This window comes from Urocampus carinirostris, chromosome 7 (assembly GCF_059441175.1).
Source record: "Urocampus carinirostris isolate Australia breed hairy pipefish chromosome 7, RoL_Ucar_1.0, whole genome shotgun sequence".
Lineage (NCBI taxonomy): Eukaryota > Metazoa > Chordata > Actinopteri > Syngnathiformes > Syngnathidae > Urocampus > Urocampus carinirostris.
The window spans coordinates 24,619,116-24,636,737 of NC_142355.1; the positions used below are offsets into that span (position 1 = coordinate 24,619,116).

The window sequence follows — 17,622 nt, forward strand, 5'->3', positions numbered from 1 at the left end:
ATCCACTCACCAGGTGTTGCACTCCTGAGAGATAGTGGAGCCTGGACGGTAGTGTCGCCCCATGTGTACGCAAGAACACTGTGAAACCTCCACACAGCGGTTTCCATCCAATACTTTACCCACTGAGAAGCACAAGCGCAATCATGCTTAGGCTAGAACCAGGGGATGCATAAATTGTTGCTGGGGGAGTTACCAGGGCATGTGCATCCATCCACGCACTCTTCTTTGCACACTTCTTGGATGTTGAGACTGTGGCAGGTTGTGGAGCAGGACTTGGTGCATTCGCTGTAGTGCATTCCAATGGGACATTTGGGGACTGTTCACACAAACACACACATTAAGACTGTGAATCATCGCATACAAAGTTAAAATCTAGAGCAAGGGTCTCGAAAATGACAGTTTTCGGGCCATTTTTTGGTTGTTTTGGGGTCTCTTTTTGTAATATTTTTGGCTGATTTCTCAATTTTCGTTAATTTCATTCTAATTATTACGGTTTTTTTTTTGGTTGCTGCCGCAAAATGCTAGTGCACCACTTTTTATCACACAATTGTTATGATGCACTATTATTTTTCATTACATTGCACTATTGTTATAACTTAGGCCAGTCTCCAAGCATCCTTCCATCCATTTTCTACACCGCCTATCCTCAGTGGGGTTGCGGGGGTGCTGGAACCCATCCCAGCTATCTTCAGGCAGTGGGCAGGGGACACCCTGAACTGGTTGCCAGCCAGTCAAAAGGCACACAGGGACAGACAACTCGCTTAGTCATTCTCTCCTCGGGACAATTTGAATTTACCTGACTAACATGTTTATGGAATGTGGGAGGAAATCAGAGTGCCCAGAGGAAACCCACGCAAGCACGGGGAGAACATGCAAATTCCACACAGGAGGTTTGAACTCATGACCTCAGAACTGTGCCGCACACGTGCTAACCACTGCGCGGCCTTGCTGCCCCTGTCTCCAAGCAGAACATTCTAGATAACTTTTCTTCCCTTTATCCTAATAATATTCTATCCTTTTTGTCTTTAAAGTCTTTATGGCATGTTTACCATGGAGTGCCATGTGCAATCTCTTGCATAAAATGTTTCACAACGTTAATATCAATGACAATAATAATTCTATCCAATTAAATAATATAACAATAACAATATAAGCATACATGCCAACCTTTAAACATGAAAAAGTGGTATATTTTATCGCAAACTCTATCCTCAGTCCATCTCAGAATCAACACGTGCTTGTTTAAAGCTACTTATACTATTCTATTCCATTCTACTTTTTACTATTTTTCAGTACATCTCAGCACTTTCTCATGTTTTCGGGACTTTTTTGTACTATTTAGTTTTGTTTCAGCACTTCTTTACACTTTTCACTAGCTTTTTAGTAGTAGTTGTCACAACCAGAACGGATGCGTAACGTTAATCACAGGTTTATTGAGATATAGGAGAAAGGCAGCGCCCGCGATCCGGTGCTCGCTGGACGCGGGAAGCAAGCCACTCACAAAATCGCAAAGGTGTTCCGAATGCGGAAGTGGATCTTCCGGAGCGGTAGATCGTAGTGTAGTAGACGGAAAAACAGGTCGTTAGACTGGACAGGAGAGCAGAACGTGGTCGGGGTAAAAAAACGAGTCGTTAGCCGGGACGGGAGATCAAAACGTGATCGGAGTCAAAAAGCGGGTCGTAGTAGGAGACAAACGGGCAAATCAGGAACGGACATGCGGAAAACGGGTGAAAAAACGGGAGCGACGAGAGTCAGAGTCAAATATGCTTGCCTTGTGAAAACAGAGGTTCGCTGCAGGACAGACAACAGGCGAGTGGGGGACGGAACTTAAATAGGACGGGGAACCAATCAGGTAACAAGCAGCAGCTGGCGCCAAAAGAGCAGGGACAGTACATTTTAACATTTTTAAAATGTTAGTAATTTGCCGGTCGGTTTATCTGTCATTTTTTCAGTCATCTTTTAGCCTTTTTTGGTCGCTTTTCATGTTAAGTATTTTTGCGTCGTTTTTCAGCCTTTTTTTTTTAAGATATTTTTAAATTTTCATTGAACAAAACACATACACTTAAATACAAAAATTTCACAGCAATGTTGCGTTCACATGATAATAAAACTGTACAGACAATTAAACAAGCATAGCTGGTGGGAAATAATTAAAAGCTAAACGAAACCTTTATTGTTAATCTTATTCTGTTTATACCTGAGTTCTACGGTCACGAGTGCATATTTACAGCATTTACAGGTAGACAAATCTCTTTTATTGCCTTTCAATGTGAAGTAAAACAATACACTTTGTCCATTAAGCTTTCCCACAACCAGAAAGCCATTAAAACTAATAATATCTGTCAGCTTTTTAATATTTGTCTGCAACCTTTCTGTTTGGTCGTTTTCTATATAATAAGACAAGAGGAGCCGTGTTCAAAACAGTTTATATTCACTGTTTCATTCTTGTTTAGAAAGTTAAAACGTAAAGAAATGTTAATACATGCAATTGAATAGAATAAAAATAATTATTTTTTCTAGTAAGCAAGTATTTGTGGTTTCTTCAGTTGTTACTATATCCTATATTATTATCACTTTAGGTATTTATTCCTGATTTTTTGATATCCTTATTCATTATCAAATGTTTGTTTATTTTACGTCTTATTTTGTGTTAAAATGAAAAATATATTTGAAAATATTGGAATGTTTTTCTCAGAGCTTTTCTTGTAAAACATGTGATGCGGCCCAGCGTCACCCTGACTGTTCCCAAGAGCCTACAGGTAAATTGGGTTTGAGAATCCTGATCAAGAGTAATTCCCTATTTTGAGTGATATGCTCTTCCCCCTGAGATTCAATCTGCAACCTCAGTGGAAATGTTTAAATCTAAGCTTAAAACATATTTCTATTCTATAGCATATGAATAACCTATATTTTGTGTTGACAATATCTGTGTAATATTTGTTATTGCAACATCCATTGCAGCCTGGTCATCCTAGAAGGGGGATTACCTCATGTGCAGCCCCTCTCAAGGTTTCTTCATTTTCCTCATGTTAAGGTTTTTGAGTTTTTCCTTGTATGTATGTTTTAGATCAGGGGATGGTGTAATAATAGTATGTGGTTTGCATTCATCTGTGGTCTGTGCAGCCCCTTGAGACTCTGTGATTAAGGGCGTCACAAATAAACATGACTTGACTTGACGTCTTAAAAGGCTAGAAAAAAAATGTCCCCTCAAGAATAAATTCCTCCTGAACTACACAGTATTTCTGTATATTTGCCAACTTACAGCATTCACTTTCCTGCTGCCACCCGCGTAAGAGCATCCCATGGGCATGGCAGGTGCGGGCGTATTCGAGAAGAACGGGACAGTAGCAGTCTTCGCCGTCACCCTCGCCGCAATGGCACGCTTCTTCCTGGCACACGGCCAGGAAGGCTTCGGGTGAGACCAAATGGGCGCAGTGCAGGAACACTGCAGATGTTTGTAACACGCTGCAGCTGGACAAAATCTGGGAAAATAAAGATCTCTGCTACATTAAGGAAAAACAGGGAATTGTAAATAAGATAAAGTCCTCAATGGAATTTAGAGGATTTTTAATTCAAACATTTTCCAAAAATAAGTTATAATTTATAATGCATCCTCATTTTTCTACGGTGAGACTACATTTTGAAGAAATATCTTTACGACTGCTTGTATACGAAAAGTTTGTATTTTAGTTTTGACAAAATGTAAAAATCTGCCCCAAAAATTGCAAGTTGGAAAGTTTGTTTTTTCTGTCGTAGTGCAGTATTTCTCAACATTTTTAACAATGTTCCTTAAGTAAAATATTTGTTGAGCAAACAAGTGCTGCACTGACGACACCTGGCATTCCTTGAAAAAAGAATATTCCCCTAATGACACCTATTACTGGTCATTTTGATTTGAGAGCCATTTTCTTTTGAAAAAACAGAAAAAGATAATCAAGACACTCAAAATAAAGAGAGAAAACATAAATGGGTTTTCGACTGGCAAAGAGAACAGCGAGAGTCGCCTTTAGATAAGGAATTCCTTTCCTAAGCTGAGCGCATTCTTTTTATTAAATCTTCAAGGTTACAAAAATAGATCAACCCTAAAGGGTGTGGAAATCAATCAAAAGCTACATGATTGGCGACATTTATGTAAAAAATCAGGAAATAAGGAACTGGCATCCTATTAAATATTCTGTACATTTTCCGAATAATAAAAACAGAAGAGTCAGTTATCAGTTTCTGAAATGGAAAGTGACAAATAATTTTGCTCATCGTATGTACATTTCCATTTCGATATTTGTATTATTTTATATTCATATATTGTTATATTTCCCGCGACCCTAATAAGGATAAGCGGTACAGCTAATGAGATGAGATGAGATATTGTTATATTTGTAATATATAGTTTTTATTACGTGCTTATTTTACTACAAACTAATCATATTTAGTTACAGTATATATTATAATTCCTAAAATGATCTAGATAAATATAAAAAAAAAAATACTTAAATTTTTCTAACTTATTTGATGTAGCAGTTTAATAAGAATTTATTTTGTTTTGAAAATACAGTAAAATAGGGAAACATCCAATATTTCAGAAATTGAGAAAATGTTATATGGCAAATGAAATATAAATGAGCACATTTCATGGAATGTTTTGAATAAAATAAGATAATAATTCATTAATTTATTTATTTTTTCCAGTCACTTATCCTCACTTGGGTCGTGGGGGTGCCTGAACCCGTTTCAGCAGACTTTGGGCAGTGAACAGGGGATGTAATGGACTGTTTGCGTACTAATCACAGGATAAGAAAATATACATTTTATTATTTTACTAGAAAAAAATACTTGCAATATAGTAAAAGCCCCAACCCCGGATAAGCGAGATAGATAGATAGATAGATAGATAGATAGATAGATAGATAGATAGATAGATAGATAGATAGATAGATACAAAAGTCAATTCCATTGAAGTTGGGAAAAAGTTTAAAATGTCAGTAAAATTAGAATAGAATGACTTGCAAACCTTTTCTAACCCATATTTAAATGAATACACCACAAAGACAAGATTATCCATGTTCAAACTCATAAACTTTATTTCCATGAGCAAATAATGATAAACTTAGAATTTTATAATTGCAACAAGTGCCAAAGTAGTTGGGAAAGGGGCTTCTTCACCATTGTGTTACATCACCTTTCCTTTTAATAACACTCAATAAACGTTTAGGAAGTGAGGAGACTAGTTGTTGAATCGTTGATAGTGGAATCCTTTCCCATTCTTGCTTTATGTACAGCTTCAGCTGTTCAACAGTCCGGGGTCTCCTTTGTCTTATTCTGCGCTTTATAATGCGCCACACATTTTCAATGGGAGACAGGTCAGGACTGCAGGCAGGCCAGTCAAGCACCCGCACCCTCTTACTACGAAGCCACGCTGTCGTGAGACGTGCAGTGTGTGGCTTGGCATTATCCTGCTGGAAGAAGCAAGGGCGCCCATGGTAAAGATTCTGTTTGGATGGCAACATACTTTGTTCCAAAACCTGAATGTACTTTTCTGCATTAATGGTGCCTTCACAGATGTGCAGGTTACCCATTCCTTGGCCACTCATGCACCCCCATACCATCACAGATGCTGGCTTTTGCACTTTGCGTGCATAACAGTCTGGGTGGTTCTGTTCTTCTTTGGACCGGAGGACACGACGTCCACAATTTCCAAACACAATTTGGATAACTGACTCATCAGACCACAGAACACTTTTCCACTTTGTATCAGTCCATTTTAGATGGGCTCGGGCCCAGAGAACCCTGCGGCGTTTCTGGATGTTGTTGATGAATGGCTTACGCTTTGCAACATAAAGTTTTAACCCACACTTACGGATATAGCGTCGAACTGTATTGACTGACAGTGGTTTTCCAAAGTGTTCCTGAGCCCATGTGGTGATGTCCTTTACACATTGATGTCGGTTCTTAATGCAGTACCGCTTGAGGGCTCGGAGGTCACGGGCATTCAATAATGGTTTACGGCCATGCCGTTTACGCACAGTGATTTCTCCAGATTCCCTGAACCTTTTCACAATATTATGGACTGTAGATGATGATATCCCTAAATTCCTTGCAATTGTACTTTGAGGAATGTTGTTTTTAAACTGTTCAACAATTTGCTCACGCAGTTGTTCACAAAGAGGTGAACCTCGCCCCATCCTTGCATGTGAATGACTTAGCTTGTTCGGGTCTCCCTTTTTTATACCCAGTAACAACTCTCACCTGTTGCTAATTCATCTGTTCACCTGCAAATAGTTGGTTGATTTCCATTCATCCACTTTCTGAGTAGTTATTGACACCTGTCCCAACTATTTTGGCACGTGTTGCTGTCATCAAATTACAGAGTTGATGATTTTCTCCCAAAACAATAAAGTTTATGAGTGAAGACAATAAATATGTTGTCTTTGCTGTGCATTCATTTAAATATGGGTTGAAAAGAATTTGCAATTTACTTGGATCAATTTTTATTTGCAATTAACACACTTTCCCAACTTCATTGGAATTGAGTTTTGTAGATAGATAGATAGATAGATAGATAGATAGATAGATAGATAGATAGATAGATAGATAGATAGATAGATAGATAGATAGACAGACAGACAGACAGACAGACAGACAGACAGACAGACAGACAGACAGACAGACAGACAGACAGACAGACAGACAGACAGACAGACAGATAGATAGATAGATAGATAGATAGATAGATAGATAGATAGATAGATAGATAGATAGATAGATAGATAGATAGATAGATAGATAGATAGATAGATAGATAGATAGATAGATAGATAGATAGATAGATAGATAGATAGATAGATAGATAGATAGATGGATAGAAAAAAAGACATGAAAAAAGTAAGCCCAGGTATTTGGTAAAGATTTATTTTTTTTAAGCAAATGCTGTGATTTCGAATTCATTATATATACTCTTTCAAGTTAACTTTTATAGTTACAGTGAAGAAAATGAGTATTTGAACACCCTGCTATGTTTCTTTTTCTCCCACTTAGAAATCATGGAGGGGTCTGAAATTGTCATTGTAGGTGCAAGTCCACTGTGAGCGAGAGAAACTAAAAAGAAAAGTCCAGAAATCACCATGCATGATTTTTTAATGATTTATTTGCACACCCTCATTTGAGAACAACTGTCCCAGATTAATTTCTTGGCTTAAGCCAAGGATGTTTTTCTTAGTATCTTTTAGTGTGTCGGTGTGCGGGTTTGTGTATTTGTTTAAGACCTACCTCTGAAGTTTCTTTAGAACTATTGCAGGACAGATTTGGAGTAGAGACACGTCTGCAGACTTGACCTGCTCCCTTCACTGCCCATGAGTTTGCAAAATCGTAGCTTTCCTCAGTGAGGAATCCTGGAATGATGCAAATCATATAAAGACAACATCCAACTCATTAATCACATGCTGCCACCACTCTAATTTGTTTTGGGGTTTTCTCTTTAATGTGTTATCTTTTTCCTGTATGTAATAGTTTATCTTCCTGTTTCTGAGCCCCGTTGACTCTGACTGTTTCCGAAAGTCTCGGGAAAAAGGTCGGAATGTGCATACCCGACCAAACAATCAAGACAGAGTATGGGTGGCTTTACAAACTAGCATGAAATCAACATACCTTCTTGAGCAGTGTATTCGTCAGATGTTTCTGCATTGAAATTTCCACATAGGCCACAGGTATGGTTGGCGTGCTTTTTGGTGAGTGTCAGGGCGATGTTGGCAGCATTGTCGAGGGTCACCGTGAAACCAAATTCTTCGCTCCATAGCTTGTAGAAGCCTAGCTCCTGGCCAGCAAACACTGAGTGTGATGCGTACGGGAGGGAAAGGCTGCATGGAGAAAAACAAGAGGCAATGTAAGCTAACATTGCTTTTTTTAGATGTGGGTGTGTGGGTAGATCCCTTAACCACTAGGGTCGTAAAGACACCATTTCCTGTGGTGTGTCTTGAGCATGTACAGCTTAAGCCAACAAATAGTTTTATTGGCACAAAAAATATTAGGAATGTTATAAATGGAAGTGGAAAAGTGTACTTAGCTAAGTCCACTAATGTATGAGTGGATAAGTCTGACATAAAAGCACTTGAGTCAAATCAAATCAAATAACGAAACCCACACAGAGACATCATTTCAGGGGCTTCTATTTGGTGTGAACCCTTAAAACAAGTCCAGTGACCTTAAGCATTGGACTGTTAGGCAAGTCTCTTCTTGAGCTGCCTCAGGTCATTTAACACTTATGACCCAATCCTGGGTGGGCCAGCATTAGCCCGGTTGGCCTGAATTGATTGGTTTCAAAAGATGCAGATAGTGTTTATTACTTCCTGATTGATTGATTTCCTTATTAGTTATAAAATCTATCGATCCATCCATTATCTGCACCGCAGTTGGGTAGCGGGGCTGTTGGAGCCCATCCCAGCTATCCTCGGGCCGTGGGCAGGGTACACTGAACTGGTTGCCAGCCAGTTGCAGTAGTTAGAATTTTTTTTTATTTTACCTTTATCTTATTTTGTGTTAAAATGATAGAGATATTTGAGAATATTGGAATAATTTTATCATAGCTTTTCTTATGAAAAACATAAAGCGGGCCAGCCTCAACCTAACTCTGTTTCCAGGATCACCCAGATAAATTGGGTTTGAGGATCCAGATTTATTAAATTCTTGAATGAATACACACCCTCCTGTCTAGAACGTTCTGATTCAGATAGAACCGTGGGCAAATTGTATTGCTTTGTTCATGAATATGGAGGAGCGACTTTGGAAAAGAATACCAAAATTATTAAATACAGACTTGTATTTAAATATTAGATGTGCTTTGATTTTACTGAAGTGATTTTTTGCTGCATTTCGCAAAATGAGTTCCTCTTCATTTAAAAGCCCCATTGTTGTGTTTTATCAACTTCAATGTAGGTGTAATTTTTACGGATTTAATAGAATAGAATAAAACGTATTTGTCAGGACCAGAACGCAAACAGGACCCAATTGCGTTACGTTTCTCACAAGTTTTATTAAAGGAAAGAGGAAGGGCTGTGCCCACGATCCGGTGCTCGCTAGGCGCGGAAGCAAGTCGCTCTCGTACTCGGATTATGGTCCGAACACGGAAGTGGATCACCTGTAGCAAGCGATGGCGGTGTCAAGGATGGAAAAACAGGTCGATAGCAAGAACAGGAGAGCAAAAACGTGGTCGGGATCAAAAACGTGTCGTAAGTCGGGACGGGAGAGCAGACGAGGTCAGGATCAAAACGGGTCGTAGCCGGAGACAGACGGGAGCAAAAACGGGACAGGTGGGAGTCAGGGTAAAAAAAAAAGGCTTGTCTAGTATACACTGAGGTTTGCAGATGGACTGACAAAGGGAACAGACAGAACTGGGTACAAATACTAACAAGGGAGCCAATCAGAACCCGCGGCGGTTGGCACCAAATGAGCGGGCACAGGTGAATCACATCGGTAATCATGACATTATTGTCATTGTGACATGTCAAATGTAAAACAAAATGGTGCAAGAACATTTACAAGACAAAATACCCCAATTGAACTAAAAAGTTAAGCGTGACGGTATAAAATGTGTAATATTAATTCATATATATTAAAAAATAACTAAATAAATGAACTGAATCATCTGAACCAATATTGTCATTCCTGTCCAAGCATGGTAATAATCAGTGTTTCCTTTTGCAGTGTTGAGGGTAATTATTGCTTCAGGGTAGAAACTGTTTTTCAATCTAATAGTTCCAGGCTTGATGGTCTTAAATCGTCTACGCGAGGGTAAACTGTTAAAACAAGTAATGTCCGGGGTGGAAAGTGTCCTTTACAATTTTCCTGAGCTCATCCTGACACAGCTCTGTAAAACGGAGTCTGCTGTATGAAAATAAGTGCTTATATTTCCTATATTGGTTTGAGATTTGCCATTGTCTGCTGCTCAATGGATGCCCAATTGGGATTCAACAGTAAATATTACTGATATTTTAATTTGGCCCAAACAAATCATAATTTAATAACCCTTTTTGGAGAGGAACAGAAGGGGAAAAACAAAGCACTCATTAGGTCATGAAACATATTTCAAAATGTGGATATACCCAATAATTCGTCAGACTCCGGCAATGTATGTAAATGCAAAATTTCACTAATACCATTTTTGGGTAGTTTTTTTTTTTTCATTTTTATAGTTAATATTACCTAGTTTCTCCCTGGGACAGTCTTCCCTGGACAGACAAATGCAACTCAAAGGCATCCTCAAGAAACAGCGTGACTCCAGTTCGTTTTCCCCCGACAAAATCTCCTGTAGGTGAAGCACATTGCATTTGGTTTGACCAAACAAACTGACCCAAACATGTTATCACTATTAAACAACTTGGTCAAAGTGTTATTCAGTATATAATATATAATCGGTGTTATGTTAAAAAAATACATATTTTCCTTTTTTTTCAAGAGAACAAAAAGTTTTTTTTAAATGAAAACAACAATACGCTTGATTTTGAGAGATTTAGAACCACTTGCCTTAGCATGTACCAAAATCAACAAATATTACAGGATAAGAGGGATGATATACATTTTCTATTGTAGGCAGCATTTTTGCCATACTTAGTTGCGCTGACTTACCCAGTAGCGTGAAGGAGTGATGTTTGCAGTCCCCAGCTAAAATGTAGCTGCAATCACCGGGAAACTCATACAAAACTCCGTCAAAGGTGTGAACGTGGTGTCGACCAAAAAGGCTGCATCTGCCCGCCGAGCACGCTGCACAACCCCAAAATAACCACAAATGTATGTTAATGAAGAGAAACTAATTTTGCAGAAAAAAAATCACTTCAATATAATCAAAGTACGTACATCTAATATTTAAATAAAAGTGTGTATTTAATAAATTTGGTGTTCTTTTACAAAGTTGCTCCTCTATATTTATGAACAAAGCAACACAATTTGCCCATGGTTACTTAACAAAATGACTCATCAATGTTTAAAAGTTAAAAAAAAGTGTATTTTGCTTGCCTTAATATTTAAGAGGGTTCATTTATAATGGCTTATCAAGCATCAAAATTCAGATTGACATTTTTTGATGAAAAGTTTTGTATTTTATAACCCAGAGTGTTGGTTTAAACCCTCTTTGCCTTAGAAGCAGGTGTGCTAGACAAATGGGTAACAATAAACACATAAGCATTTTTGCTTACACTTTGCAAATTGGGTTGAGCTAATTTGCTTTTGCCAGATTGAAAACAGTCCTTAATATCAATACAAATCCTCATAATTTGGTGTGACCTGTTGTGACAATTGGACACTGAAAATGAAAAAAAAAATTCTGATGTTAATTTATTTACCGCACAGTAATGGAACCATTATATGAGCACATTCGCCTAACACAAGAAGGGTCCACGGTTTGAGACCGACTAGAAACATATGTTGGCCAGGGGAAGGATAGGTGCCACCAGGCTGCACTTGCACAAGACACACCACAGGAAATCATGCCCCTATGACCCTCGAAGTTAAGGGATGCAACCAACTAACCATTTATAACGGAACTATTTTATTTAATTATTTATTCATGTAAATTTTTGAAATCATAATTTTTACTTTGTGAAGAAATCGTTTCATTTTTTTCATCCAACTTTAATTTTTCATTTAAGTACATAATTAATTGGAATATAGACATGAAAATGTATGAAACACGATGTCCTTTTCTTGGAAAAAGAGCCTTCGAGCTTTCAAAATGTCTTAAAAGCAAAGGACGTAACATCATGGCCACAAAGTTTGTTTTTTCAACAAAAATAGGAAAGGCACAAGTGAGTCGATGGATATTGGATGATGTGATACTCAAGATTTCAGAACAAAATAGATTTTCCCCAGTGATTTACGATCTCGTATCAGTATTGTCACACCCGGCTGCCCGTCAATGCAGAGTTACTGTTCATCTCTTAAGACCAGGATGACACTTTACACAAAAACAACAACGGTGACCCGAGGATGAAAGTGCTGTATGTAAGTCAGATGAGGAGGTTTCTCCCACTACTAGTAACCATGAAAATCAGCACTATCTGTTTCATGTGGGGGAGCAAACCCCTACCAAAAAAAAACACCCTGGAAAGGGACAAGGGTGGCTCTTTTCCACAATAAATAAGAGGCCTAAGACACAGCAAAGGGAAGGGTGCCCAAACAACCAAGGTGATTAAGGGTTCTGTGAAATATTGTAAGAAACCATGCCAATCTACCACTGCTTCTTATAGTTGCGCTTTTAATGAAAATATTTTTTGTTACACATTTTGATTAAAATGGAGATCCATAAAAGGGATGTGAAACATACGGCTCTCTCTGAAGAACTTATGTAATATACAGTACTTTTATTTCATCAACAAGAAACATGAATAGAACGTAGATTGTTGAGATAAAAGAGAGGATGTCACTCAATTTCTTGCGTCTTAACTCTGAAAAGACCGAAATGTTAGTTATTGGTCCATCTAAATGCCGTGACTTACTCTCAAAAACTGCTGTGAACATTGACAAATGTCACATCACACAGAATGACTCAGTTAAAAATTTAGGTGTCATATTTGACCACGACCTGTCCTTTCAAACACATGTGAAGAAAATTACTAGAACCGCTTTCTTCCATCTTCGCAACATTGCTAAAATTCGTCCTATACTGTCTCAGTCGGAGGTGGAGATTATAATTCACGCGTTTGTTACCTCCCATCTCGATTACTGTAATGCACTACTCTCCGGTCTCCCGAAGTCCAGAATCAAGAGTCTTCAGCTGGTACAAAATGCTGCAGTGAGGCTTTTAACTAGGACAAAAAAGTCAGATCACATCACGCCGATTTTGGCTAACCTGCATTGGCTCCCTGTTAGCCTAATATGTGATTTCAAGGTTCTCTTAGTATTATACAAAATCATACATGGACTTGCTCCCTCATATCTTTGAGATCTGATTTCCCCCTATGTTCCGGTCCGAAGCCTTCGTTCTGATAGCGCCGGTCTTCTGGTGATCCCAAGAGCCAAGAAGTGTTCTGCTGGTTCGAGAGCATTCTCCATCCGGGCACCGGTGCTGTGGAATGCTCTTCCCCCTGAGATCCGTTCTGCAACCTCAGTGGAAATGTTTAAATCCAAGCTTAAAACACACTTCTACTCTATAGCATATGAATAACCTATACTTTTCTTGGACAATTTCTATGTATTATTTGTGATTGCAACATCTTTTGCTGTCTGGTAATCCTGAAAGGGGGATTCCACATGTGCGGTCCCTTCTCAAGGTTTCTTCATTTTCCTCATGTTGAGGTTTTTGAGTTTTGGTTCCTAATCAGGGGATGGTGTAATAATAGTCAGAAAAAATAGTCTGTGTAATAACCAGTGAAGCCCTTTGAGACTCTTTGTGATTAGGGGCTATACAAATAAAAATGACTTGACTTGACTTGCTTTTCACTGGCTTACATCTATTTTGCCGAGACAATGGCTGTGTTTATTCGTATACTGTATAACGCGCACTCGTGTTCCAATTTTAGTATATGCGAAGCCAAAGCGACGCATGCACCCCGATTCGAAACGTTGTTCAATTCATTCAGCCATTAATAAAATATTTTATTTACACCGTAAACTATGAACACCGACATAAAATTTACAATGTCTTTATTTAATGTCCTTCAAAGTCCGATTCATCATCAGAAACACGAAAGTTATACATCTACTATATCTTTCAGGAAAACTTTCTGTTTTCTTCATTTTCTAACATTCGTGTCAGTTGAGTAAAAATAGTGTGGTAGTGAGATAAAATGAAATGCTTTTTCATATGTCACCAATATCACTGGGGTATGGTGGTTAAAATTTGGCACTCTCATTGCCGCGACCCGGGTTTGATCTCCGTTGCATCCAACACCTCATAACTTTCAGGTTTAATTTTCCCCCATGTTCCGGAAAATGCTGGTCTACTTGTGATCCCAAGAGCCAAGAAGAGAACCACAGGTTCGAGAGCGTTTTCCATCAGGGTGTTTTCCTTGCCCTCATGTAGGATTTAGATCAGGGCATGATATAATAATGTAATAATAGTCTGTAGGCAATCTGTGGTCTGTGCAGCCCTTTAAGACTCCTTGTGATTAAGGGCTATACAAATAAACATGATTTGACTTGACTTGACATTGTGCGATTGTGGTCAGCTATCTTCTGAGACTGATCAATGATAGCACAAATACGGTACTATCGTAAAATCTCATCTAAAACGAGCACCCAAACACTAAGATTTTTTGAGGTAAACAAAAAGTGTGTGATACATGAATAAATAGGGTATTTCCAATGGCTTAAAGGCTAGTAAGAAAGAGTGTGGCATAAAGGAGTTCATCATGGGCTTTGTTTTCTTATACCCACCTGTTAGTTGCAGCAGAAGCCAAATTCCTCCAAAGCATATGCCAGTGCACAACTGAAACACAAACCCAGCAACATGCTTTAGTCCCATGATCCTCTTAAATTGACTTCCTGAAACATTAGTACCGCACCTCCATGGCTCCACAATCGGCTAATCCACAAAGCTCGCCCTAAAAACAAAAGGCTCTAAAATCTTTCAAAATGCTGCACTTCCAGGTCCTGCATGGTGGAACGTGTTGCCAAAACGTTTTCAGCCTAGCTCAGTGGTTCTTCCTTTATATTAAGACAAATCCTTCCCACCTTGTTATCATGGCCTTCCCTCTACCTCAGGTTGCGTCAAGAAGGGCAGAATATCAATCTGTGCATGCTAAGCGTCACCATCAGACCGCCTCAACGAGACAATACCAGGATATGCCTACTGATGGTCTGACTGAGTGATTAGCCTGCTGGTAAAGAAACTGCATCTCTGCCAACCCAAACATTTGAGCTCAAAAACACCAGATATCTCACCCGAGAAATAAGGGTTTAGTTGTTGCACAAACACATGACTAATTTATGCCAAAAATCGCATTAAAACAATGGGGACGGGGGAAAAAAATCACCGGGAATTAATCAGCAACATGGTGGGAATCGAAAAACATTTCCTGCTTATCTACAAAATTACGGGAAATTTTTTGATTGGTTAAAATGCACAAACAAAACAATATTGTTTTTTTTTAATTGAAAGACAAAAGTCACCGTACCCAGCGAGTTCATAAGATATTGATTCCTGATTTTTTTTTCCATTAATACTCCGCTAAAAGGCCAAACATTTCATAGTGTTTGTTTGCACGATTTATATCAGGAGTGGGAACATTTTTCAAGTTGCAAGCGGCATTGAGTTGAAAATTTTGGCAAAGGGGCAATAATAGTAGGAAAAAATATAATTTTTTTGTTTTTGTACCAAATCCAAGACCTCGGCAGTATGTGAGGGGAAGAAATGTAAACCTATCCCAATTTTCCACATTAGCATTTATGAATAAACATACAGATATTTACAATAGTTTTAATTTCATCTAATTGGTTTTGAAATAATCAGAATTACAGCTAAATAATCATGTCCCTGTTTCCAAGCAGGCAGCATGGCAGTGCAGTGGTTAGCGCATGGGCGCCACAGTTTTGAGGTCATGGGATCAAACCTTCCTGTGTGGAGTTTGCATATTCTGCCCGTGCTTGCATGGGTTTCCTCCGGGCACTCCGGTTTCCTCCCACATTCCAAAAACATGCATGTCAGGTTAATTGGCCAGTGTCCCTAGGTGTGAATGAGTGAGTTGTCTGTCTATGTGTGCCCTGCGACTGGCTGGCAACCAGTTCAGGGTGTCCCCTGCCCACTGCCCGAAGATAGCTGGGATGGGCTCCAGCACCCCCGCGACCTTATTGAAGATAAGCTGTGCAGATAATGGATGGATGGATGTATAATATGAATTGATAATTGCAAAACTCAATATGCATGCATGTTTCATGTATGAAATTTGTCATATATCTTAATAAATAAAAAATACATGATAAAAAAAAAAGTTGCAGATCCAGAAAAATGTCACCAGCTATTTGAATGTTGGCTTGGGCGCATTACACATCAATACTTAATGATATATTTTTAAATGGGGGAAGACACAGAGGGAACACTGAGGATAGGACTGTTACTGATTCCAAAGTCCTTGTTATTTTACCATTTTATAATATAGTACACATTTGATATTTTTACCGTTTTTATTTAGCAGGCCTGATTGAAAAGCCTGATAGGCCGCATGTAGCCAACCAGCCATAGTTTTCCCACCCCTGATTTTTATGATAGAACGGGAGGCAGGAAAAATGTTTTGATATAATTCTTTAAAGAGGCACTCCATATTTTTTAAGACAAAATCTGATAAAATCACCAAGCCCACTCTACAGACAAAAGCATATTCTTCAGCACATTTTATATTACTGTGTGATGTTAGATGAATTGATAAAATCTATGAAATGATAATAACCCCGTATGAATATAAATTTCCCACCTAAAATTTGTCTCCCTCCGGCAGTTAATGTTTTTGACAATTGTAATTTTTTTCCCAAGTAATGATTTCAAAACAAGGTGCGAGCAAAGTTGCAAATGTTGCAAAATACTGCAAACAAGGATACCAACGTATTTACCATCAGTGCCGACGGCGCTGGGTGAGGAGAAGGACGAGGAGTGTAAAGCTCCGCCCATTCCTAATCTTCACTCGTTCTGTGGCTTTACATCATAAAGTGTCTCAACAATGAAAACAGATTGTTTAATGAGCTTCAATTTAAAGGATTATTTAGCACTTTACAGACACAAGGGTTTTGTTTTTGGGACACCTTAAGTATAAACTGTAGTTAAAATTATGTCCTAAATATACTGGACCAAACCCTTTATGAAGTAGTGAAGTCCCAGCCTTGCATGTGCGTCATTGCCATTATGAATATATTAAATAATTGCACAAGTTCTATTTTATCTCGGAGCAATATGTATTTTTGTAAAGGGCCACATATGGCTCGTGAGTCATAGTTTCTCGACCCCTGTGATAGAAGATTACACAATATTGCGCTTACAGAAAAGAAGTACTGTCTAGAAAACAAGTCGAAGTGATTCATCTCAAGTGAGAAAAATACACCTATGTACCGCCCATAGCAACGGGTGTGAGTAAAATTAATCAAAATATATTATCTTAACACAACCAGCAGGCTCAAGGACAGTTTCTTCCATCAGGCTCTCAGGACTCTCTCCCTGTCCTAGCCCCTCTCACCCTTCTGCCGAATGATAGCAAAACTGCTCTATTTACATTTTACTTATATTTTGCACATTTTTTTATTGGAAACCTTTATTTTGCATACTTTTTGCATTTTTATATGCATCCTTTTTTTTGTCTTTTTTGTCCAAAAGAAAACTTGCTGCTATTTGTTCTTGCTTTTGGTTTGGTTTTCCCTTGACCACTAGGATTGTCGGGGCACCATTTCCTGTGGTGTGTCTTGGGCAAGTACAGCCCGATGGCGCCCATCCCTCTCCAAGCCATCAAATGCTGCTATTTTGTATTTGTACTGTGCCTTATTTATTGCATGTTTGCACGCGGGAAAGAGGAAATCAGTGCTGTATGTTGTGCATATAATATATTACAAGTTGATAATAACAATGTTGGCTTTACTCCACATAGAACACGAAATCCCTGCAAGATAGCTAAACAGCGGGATAGTGGCGTCATCACGTGGGTCACCGAGTAGCCTCGA

At 38.6% G+C, this 17,622-nt stretch overlaps 1 protein-coding gene across 1 annotated transcript in view; it reads right to left on the minus strand.

Moving 5' to 3' along the window:
* vwf (von Willebrand factor) overlaps positions 1–14,622 on the minus strand; it is a 67,517-nt gene extending 52,895 nt beyond the window's left edge. Inside the window, exons 1-9 of the mRNA XM_088340281.1 lie at positions 14,487–14,622; positions 14,359–14,410; positions 10,615–10,749; positions 10,192–10,294; positions 7,642–7,850; positions 7,264–7,385; positions 3,263–3,482; positions 194–316; positions 11–122 (exon numbers count right to left, since the gene is read on the minus strand). Of these exons, the coding sequence (XP_088196407.1) occupies positions 11–122; positions 194–316; positions 3,263–3,482; positions 7,264–7,385; positions 7,642–7,850; positions 10,192–10,294; positions 10,615–10,749; positions 14,359–14,410; positions 14,487–14,492 (1,082 nt within the window). The 5' untranslated portion in view covers positions 14,493–14,622. The remainder of the gene's footprint in view (positions 1–10; positions 123–193; positions 317–3,262; positions 3,483–7,263; positions 7,386–7,641; positions 7,851–10,191; positions 10,295–10,614; positions 10,750–14,358; positions 14,411–14,486) is intronic.
* Between the last annotated feature and the right edge of the window lie 3,000 nt (positions 14,623–17,622).